The 9,686-nt window shown below is 47.8% G+C and overlaps 1 protein-coding gene across 1 annotated transcript; it reads right to left on the reverse strand.

Annotated features, from left to right (window-relative positions):
- Positions 1 to 3,314: 3,314 nt before the first annotated feature.
- Positions 3,315 to 3,776, reverse strand: LOC124112016 (baculoviral IAP repeat-containing protein 2-like). Its single transcript, XM_046471985.2, has one exon. It carries the CDS (start codon positions 3,774 to 3,776, stop codon positions 3,315 to 3,317), a length of 462 nt encoding a protein of 153 aa, XP_046327941.2.
- Positions 3,777 to 9,686: the final 5,910 nt, after the last annotated feature.

Consider the following 9,686-nt stretch of genomic DNA (forward strand, 5'->3'; position numbering starts at 1 on the left):
TAACATTGTATACAATATCTCAGCCCCTATGTAATATATTTTTAATTTGTTTTCTGTATAGGATAGTACAATGGTTCAGGCAGATTTTAATACCCAGTTATAGTGGTTTTATTGTCATAATTCAATGGAATTGATGTTTTACCTACTCACACGATTTGAAAATGGAGTGAAAAAATATTATTTTTATCAATGTTTCCACTGAGAATAAGGATAACAGTTAAATGAAACAAAATGATTTCCAAATTCAGATAACCGAACATATTACCTGTAATCAAAGACATAATTTGGATAGTTTTAATGACTCAATAAAAATGTTACAGCCAATTTTGTCTAATTATGCATTCTTCCTTCAATTCATGCAATTTGGACCCCATGAAAATTCACGCACACACACACTTGCAAAGTTACTACCCAATGAAAATTGTGTACAGATACCTCCTTTATGCAATAGAAAAGGTTTAAGATATACAGGAAAATGTGGGTATGAAAATCTTGTTTTTCACCCTTGGCAAACTGACTTTTACGCTGCATACCAGGACATAACAAAGAGTGAGTGAGTGAGTTGGGTTTAACGCCGCTTTTAACAGTATTCCAGTTATATCGCGGCGTGTCAGCTTAATGTGGGAGGAAAGCTCGAAGTGATGCAGGTCTCGGACGTTTACCACTTCGGTGAAACCCACGAGCACGGGAGTAGTTGAGTACAGCAGTCTGGGACCGCTCCTGGCTTCTGATTGGTGGAGAGGGTCACGTGACCTTTGTGACATCACTTCCGGTCACGTGACCTGAGCATGCGCGCAGGGCATGATGGGACCTGCGCGCGCATCCAAGATGGCGGCATCTGTTTCCGGTGGCGCGCGCCTCGAAGAGGGCTCCGTTTCCGGTGGCGTGCGCCTCCAAGATGGCATCGCATCTGTGTCCGGTGGCGTGCGCACCTCTTAGAGGGCGTCGCCTCCGTGTCCGGTGGTGCGTGCACCTCCAAGAGGACGTTGCATCCGTTTCCGGGGAGGAGGAGGGAGGGAAGGGGAAAAAAAACCCAGAGAAGCGGTCGTAAAAGGTGAACAAGAAAAGAGTTTTGTTGTTGTTGTTGTTCTAAACATAGACGTGGTGGTGGTGGTGAAGGGAGGGAGGGAGGAAGGGGGGGAAGGAGGAGGCGGGTTCATGGTTTGGGGGTTTGAGGGTCGTCAAAGCAAATGATGAAAGCGTTCTTTCGGGAGAGATGGGTGGCCCTGAAAAGGGCCGTTTTTAAGAAGATGTGTGTGTGTGTGTGACTACAAACATTGATTTAGTATTGAGATGGATAGAGAAAGATCGATAGACATACGTGACGTTTGCACACGTGATGTACTTCGTGTCGCGATGTGGACGTACTGTGACACATGTTTTCATGTACACGTGATGTTTGACGTGGTGTACTACGTGTCTCTATTTATATATTTATATATATATATATATATATTATTTTGAGACGTACCATGGTGGTGTCACGCGTAGACGTATGCCCCCAAGAGACCTAGGGGAGGGTGTGGGTTCTTTGTTTTGGATTGTTGTTGTTGTTCTAAACATAGACGTGGTGGTGGTGGTGAAGGGAGGGAGGGAGGAAGGGAGGGAAGGAGGAGGCGGGTTCATGGTTTGGGGGTTTGAGGGTCGTCAAAGCAAAGGATGAAAGCGTTCTTTCGGGAGTGATGGGTGGCCCAGAAAAGGGCCGTTTTGAAGAAGATGACTTCTTCACATACAGGTGCACGCAACGGTACAAAGGCACGGGTGGATTGTCATTTGGCGTCTTACAGGACACTTACTGGTGTGCGTTAAACGACGCATGTAGGTATCCTTCAAGATGGTCTTGCAATAAACGCATTGGAAAGTCCCATCCCATGCCCTTGTACCATGGGCGTACACTGGCAGACACCCTTGGCATCTGCCGCATTGCCACGGTGGAGACAATGGTGGTGATGTTATTATCTCAGTAGAAATCGGCTCCAGATCCCAGTTTTCTGATTTCTTTTCCATGTTGTTGCTGCTGATGATGATTTTAAAAAAAAATTTTTTTACAAGTGGCACTGATCCACTCGAATGGTTGTTCTCTTGTTTTATAGGAGAGGCACTGACACCCTGCTTCTCGGTTGGTTCGCCAGACAGCAGCTCAGATTGGTTCGTTTCGGTGCCTGGCCTGCACCTTGGTTTTCCAAAACGGATTTTACCATGGGAGAGAAAGCACAACCCCGGTTCGGCCCTTCAGAGCCCAGCATGGCCAGAGCGCAGCCTCTGATTGGTCGACAACCCAGGCTTCTGATTGGTCAGATTTCGATCCGGTTTTTTTTCTTGGGTAACCTTGGTATTTTTTTAGGTAGACGGTCGTCTGAATGCTAAAGGTGGACCTTCATAGGTAGGCATGAACGTGGGAATGCCTACGTGATGTACGTTGTGTCACTCCCATGCCAATCGGAATGTCATGTGTGTGTGTGTTTGTCTTCAAATAGACGTTGACGTTGATCCATAGAATGATGATGCCATGCCTACGCGATGTACGTCATGTTGCCCGACACACGCGGTGTTTCACGCGTGTTGTCAGGCAAAACGTGGTGACAGGTGTGTGTGTGTGTGTGTGTGTGTCTGTGTGTGTGTGTGTGACAACAAACATTGATTTAGTATTGAGATGAATAGAGAAAGATCGATAGACATACGTGATGTTTGCACACGTGATGTACTTCGTGTCGCGATGTGAACGTCAGGTACTTTGTGTGTTGCCATGCAAACGTAGTGTTATATCAGTGTGTGTCTTCAAATTATTATTATTATTTAATGATACCGAGGTGTTGACACTCGTGTAGGTCTACAGACGTACTGTGACACATGTTTTCATGTACACGTGATGTTTGACGTGGTGTACTACGTGTCTCTATTTATATATTAATATATATATATTTTATTTTGAGACGTACCATGGTGGTGTCACGCGTAGACGTATGCCTCCAAGAGACCAAGGGGAGGGTGTGGGTTCTTTGTTTTGGATTGTTGGGTTGGCAAAGCAAAGGATGAAAGTTGTCTTTTGGGTGAGATGGGTGGCCCTGAAAAGGGCCTTTTTGGGAAGAAAAAACTTTTCTGCTGCTGTCAAAGAAGAATCATCATGTCCAAGCTTATGACAAGACAAGGATCGTAGAAGTGGTACTTGTTGCCATCTGGGTATACCATCTTTGTATACCATCTGGGTGCCCTACGTGGCACCACTTGTGGGTCCAACAAATAAAATAAAATACTTTTTAACAGGAACTTGAACGGGAACTTGAACAGGAACACAGGAAATGGGAAACACCCTCCTAGACAGCCGGACGTGCTACGCCATTCGTGTTCTTCTGATTCACCGTCTCCTCGCAGAGATAGTGTAGCTGTAGCTTCTTCTTGTGTTTCACCAGGCCGGTTAGTCTGAGGTAGTCACAGTGTGGGGACCACCTGTGGTGTTCCACCCAAGGATCGTCGTGGGGCGCCCATCGTCTCAGCCACACCCCACATTGGAAACAGTACACGCCATCGGCACCCCCTGTGAAGGCAAAGCCCGCATGGGCCATCTCTTCAGCAGTCTGATTCATTTGCGTAGGCCACGCCTCAAACGAAGCAAGCCTTCTTTCAAACCGTAGAAAACAGGGCGATGGCGTGTTACTGAGCGGTGACAACGCATCCTCCACATCTGTACTCTTACTCCAACATCCACGAGTATCTGCACTATCCATCACCACATCTCGGTCACGTGTCGTCGTACCACTCTTCTTTGTCTCAGCCATTCTTGCTGCTGCTGCTGCTGCTGCTACTGATGATGATGATTTCTTTTTTATCACAAGTGACACTGATCCACTCGAATCCACTCTTGTTTTATAGGAGAAGAACCGGATAGAAAATCATTCCTTCCTGGTTGGTCCAAAACGCAAAGCACTGATTGGTTCGTTCCAGTGCCTGGCCTGCACCTCTGTTTTCTAAACGACCCGACCCTTGTGTTTCTTTTCCATAGGAAATGGATTTTACCATGGGAGAGAAAGCACAACTCGGCTCGGGTGCTGTCTTCTGATTGGTCGGTGCTGTCTTCTGATTGGTCGACAACCCAGGCTTCGGATTGGTCAGATTTCGATCCTGTTTTGAGGAAGGGTTGTCTATTAATCAGACGTTCAGTCCATCTTAGAGTACAGACGTTCATCAGACACGCATCGCTATCATGACGAGCAACCAAAGTACGCCCTATCGTTTGGAGAGGAAAGATACCACCCGCTCCAGACGATTAAGAACTGCTAATCATATCTATCGTTTGACTTTCAACCCAGACTACTTGGACACCGTACCACCGGAACGCGTTCCCATGGAACTGCCAGCTTTATTTGACAGGGTGATCGATGACTTTTATCAACAGATGTCAGGTCAGAAGGGAGATCATATTGGTCTAGGTATCGATCATCCTGCTTTGAACACCCCCATACGGATTCCCTTTCGTCGCTTTGAAGATCTCCATGGGCCTAAATATTTTGCATGCCGTGGAAAAAGTCCAACAGTCCAACAAAGACCTGAACATCGATGCCACCATGGTTGTGACTTTAGTACACATAGCAGATCCCAACAGGCTAGGATCAGGCAGTGGTCGCCACCGGCTGAAAAACGTGATTGAAGCTTTTTTAACACGCAAACAGGCCATTGTACGGATCAAGAACGAAGATCAATCCTGTTTGGCACGAGGCCCTGGTGGTGGCACAGCATTATGCCCAGAAGCCCCACTCTCTGACCCCAGAATGGTCCGCCCAGCAAAAGTGACTGACGAGAACGGATCGGGTCGACGTTCAAGGCATATGGGCACGGCACTTGGCACGCCTTGGCCTGCCTGAAGGTCCCTGTCAGGGCCTGGACGACCTAGCATGCGTGGGACGCGCCTTGGCCCACCTGAATTATCAACTGAAAGTCTACAGTCAAGAGGTGGACCAGAGACTGTTGTACAAGTGTGATGAGGCTACACCCCACGCCACCGTGCTGCATTTATATCATCATGATCAGCACTACCATGTCATCACTTCCATGCCAGCTTTTTATGCATCTAACCATTACTGCGAACACTGCGACCAACATTAAGACCATCCCGAAAAACATCGCTGCACCAAGCAATACCGCTGTCACCGCTGCCTCCACTCTAGCTATTGCGGACCCAAGGAAGAGCACGGGATCCCTTGCTTGATATGTCAACGTTGGTTCCCAAATCAACAGTGTTACACCCGACATCTCCAGTCACCGTCAGAGGGAAAACCCAGCGCCTGTAAATCGATTCACAGGTGTCTGACCTGTTTTCAGCTGGTCCGCGTCTTGGAGACCCCCATGGCTCACCATGTGTGCTCAGATGAAGAACATCCCTGCTTGGTGTGCAGAGAACCCATGACCCAGACCATCGCTGTTACATGACGCCTCTCCGTGAAGAAAACGAGGATGAGGAAGAGGTAGAGGAAGAAGGGGAAGAGGCAGAAGAGGGGGAAGAGGAACAACATCACATACGAGACAATGTCCAAGACGTCTTCTACGATTTTGTATGCATGCAAGACACGGGGGAACACATTCCAAATTTGTGCGTGGTGCAGTTGGGATGTGGACGGTGCATCAGTGAAGTGAGCAAGGACTTGTGCGAACACTGTCCATGGAGAGAGGAAGGGTATGGTCCCAGCCTGAGTTCACGTGTGGAGAGGGCCAACATCAGTACAGTGTGGATGGCTACGATCCAGCAACAGGCACCATCTACGAATTCCTGGGCTGTTTCTGGCATGGGTGCCAGACCTGTCGCAAGACCCAACGTGGAGAACCTCATCCCGTCCTGGGCACGTCGTTGGGAGCCCGTTACACCGACACCCACTACCGCTTGAGTCTCTTGAATCAACACCCTGAGGTGAAATGGATCGTTACCCTGTGGGAGCACGAGTTTACAAAAATGCAACAGGAGGACTCCGCTCTGCGTGCTTTCTTGCAGGGACCCCACTGTATCCACGTCCCTGGGCCACTCAACCCTTGCGACGCCTTCTATGGAGGACGCTTCAATGCCACGCGATTATGCTACGAAGCCCAAGAAGGTGAAACCATCAAGTACATCGATATTTGTTCCCTTTATCCTTACATTTGTAAGACCGGAGCGTTTCCCACGGGACACCCGACCCTTCTCCATCAACCCCCTGTGGAAACGTTGTTTGAACTGAAAGGACTGATCCAATGCCGTGTCCTACTGCCCTACAGATCGGGTGGCAAACTGCTCTGTCCTGTGTGCCGTACGTTTGCCGATACCCGGTCAGACTCCCCCTGCAAGCACACGGACAAAGAGAGGTCATGGGTGGGCACGTACGCCACCGTAGAACTCCAGGAAGCCATGAAGAAGTATGACTACCAGGTGCTTCAGATCTACGACGTTTGGCATTTTGACACCTTTGCACAGCATGAGCCCGACACCCAGCAAGTAGGACTCTTTGACACTTATATCGATCATCATTTCAAGGAGAAGCTCGAAGCCAGCGAATACCCCGAAGGATGTACGGATCACGACGCTTACATCCAGGAGATCTATGACAAAGAAGGCATTGGGTTTGACAAGGACCGCATCGAAAAAAATCCAGGACGTCGCACGATTGCCAAGATGCAACTGAATTCGCTCTGGGGCAAGTTTGGACAACGGCTAGACTACAGTCAGAACATCTATAGGAACGAGTCTGTACAGTACTTTGCCTTGTGGAGGAATGAACGCAATACCATGGAGGATGTCACCGTTGTCAACGAACACATGGTGGAAGTGACCTATACCCAGCAGAATTCCAAACCCCTCATTCTCATTTCAATGTCGCCATCGCTGCTTGGGTCACCGCCCAAGCACGTCTCAAGCTGTACGAGACCCTTGCTCTGGTGGGCCGCAGGGTCTTGCACTTTGACACGGACAGCGTCATTTTCACTCATCGACCCCACGATGCGAATCCAGAGCTGGGACATTCGTTGGGTGAGTTTACAGATGAACTGGACGGAAACACCATCAAGAAGTTTTTTGTGTCAGGAGGCCCCAAAAACTATGGCTATGAGTTAATGAACCCCAGACCCGATGGAATGCGCACGACCTGCAAAGTGCGAGGGTTCACTTTGAATTACAGAAACCAACAACATCTCAACTTTGACACCATGAAAGGACTGATACTGGGCTAACGGCCTGGGAAAGAGGGAGAAAAAATCACATCATTCGAAAAGGACCTCGGTACGAAAACGCTCTTGTGACCCGACCCACCCGAAGAGACTATCGTACCGTGTACGACAAGCGACGTCTCGTCTACGACGAAACCACAAGGCTGCCTGTAGACACGCTCCCCTTTGGGTACAGAGACGACTTTCTATAAATATGTCATGCCTTTGGGGTGTCACAACGGATCGAAACTGAATCGACATGGACACCTACAGAAAAAAAACCGGATCGAAATCTGACCAATCAGAAGCCTGGGTTGTCGACCAATCAGAGGCCGCGCTCGGGCCATGGTGGGCTCTGATTGGTCGAACCGAGGTTGTGCTTTCTCTCTCACGCTACAAGCCTAACCCTATGGAAAAGAAACACAAGGGTCGGTCCAGTTTGGAAAAATTGAAGTGAAAGTCAGACACCGGAACGGACCAATCAGAAAGCAGGACCTCCGTGCCTTTTAATACGACCAACGCTTTCCGGTCATCACTTTTCACTGAACGGACCAAGCAACAACATCGTCCCTCTGATTGATGTTCCTCACGTTGTGTTGGCTGTTGGCGTTTTATCTGGAAGAAACACGTGTTTGGAGAGAGAACCATCTAGTGTTGACACACATCCGTGAAGACTTGGAAAGAAAAAACAACGAACAGAAAATCCGGACAACATCATGTCGAAACGGTTGAATGCCAAGACACGGAGCGACATGGGTGGTAAAGGAAGCAGTGGAGATGAGAACGGTGACATGACTGCTGAACTGTGGGGTGAAGTGTACGACAAAGATAAAGGCAGACGACGCGTACGCCAAGATACATTCAAAGATGAGAAAACTGACTGAACCCAAGAAAGTAGCACCGAAGAAGACGATAAAGAAGACCCAGAAGAAAAAAAAAAAAAGCAAACCAGCAGCAACAGCAGCATCCACCACAACCACCACAGTAGCTGTTGTCACCACAGCAGCAGCAACACCCACCACCACCGGACACGTAGGCGACGCCCTCTTGGAGGTGCGCACGACACCGGATACGGATGCGACGCCATCTTTGAGGCGCGCGCCACCGGAAACGGGTGTGCCGCCATATTGGATGCTCAGGTCACGTGACCGGAAGTGACGTCACAGAGGTCACGTGACCCTCTCGACCAATCAGAAGCCAGGAGCGGTCCCAGACCGCTGTACTCAACTACTCACGGGTATGGTGCTGACAAACCTAGAAACATAATCGGGGCGAACCGTGATTCGAACCCACAATCATAGGTTTCTGGCGTGCCCAAGGGACGCAACCCTGCACAGCGAATCGCGGCGCCTTAGATGACTGGGCCCCCGTGCCCCCACATAACAAGGAAAACTGAAAAACTGTTTAAAAATGTGCTAAACCTCACACCTTTTCACATGATTTATATTGAAGTCCCATTTTCAGTGTCCTCTGTCATGTTGAAACCACCTCCTTGGACTAGCGATAGAACATCTCCCCCGCGGCCACGTCATACCAAATGACGTTAAAAGATTGTACTTATTGTTACGCAGCCTGGCGCTCAGCATTAAGAGGATATAAAATAAGGTCTGGTCGGCTCGGATGAGGTGTCTGACAGACTCGAAATGAATAACATATTCTTCCCTTTACTCACTGCCTGTGCCGAGTTATTGGATATTCACTCTATTTTAACAGTACCAGGATTTCCTTTTAAAAAAAAAAGTTTTGGGAACCTGAAACACTACCATGTTCATGATACACGGTTGTTCCTAACTTTCTCTTTTCAAATGTTTGTGTCTCAGTAAGTCAAATTACAGCAATGATGTCTATGTTGAAATAACTTGTGTTCTCCGCATGCAGTTGAAATCATGTTTCTTGAGAAAAAGCAAATTGACTGTATAAAACCTTTATCTCAAAACAGGTATTCCTTTAGGTACCTAATAAAGTGATATTAAAGCCAAAGCGGTTATCATACAAAATGCAAACCACACACGTTTGTTGTGCGCCCACTCATAAAATTTATACACTTATTCCCACTATATGTTCAGGGCTCTTTATTCAAGTTACACGTCCCATCTTCATTGCCTTGAAATTTAAAGTGTTTACCGGAATTAAAGAAAAAAGACGCACGGTGTAAGACGTCCATGAAATAAATAGACGCCAGAGCGTCCATTCAAGGATTTACGGTAGGGTGATTGCCAGTCGCTATATAAGTGCAATGACTTTGAACGCGACGTTAAAACCCTACTTCACCTCACCACCCTATACTGTTGAACGTTGGATCAAACCGACTGTCCATTTTTGTTGAAACAGCCTGTTATCCTGGTCAAAACTGAAGCATCAGATTGAAAACAAAAGGACGAGTTTCTTATGTTCACTTTCCTTCTTACTGTAGTGATACACATCAACAGACAGACGTAAATATGCATGTACTGTGTGGACTGTAATCAAGGGTGTCACCGCGGCAATCTTATTCAAATAAGAGCTTTTGTTCCGATTCCATA

Source organism: Haliotis rufescens, unplaced genomic scaffold (assembly GCF_023055435.1).
Source record: "Haliotis rufescens isolate VD_foot unplaced genomic scaffold, xgHalRufe1.0.p SCAF_2, whole genome shotgun sequence".
NCBI classification, from domain to species: Eukaryota; Metazoa; Mollusca; class Gastropoda; order Lepetellida; family Haliotidae; genus Haliotis; species Haliotis rufescens.

What these genes read in the sequence shown, in the direction of transcription:
- LOC124112016 (XM_046471985.2), bottom strand. Translation starts at nt 3,776, where the DNA reads ATGGCTGAGACAAAGAAGAGTGGTACGACGACACGTGACCGAGATGTG.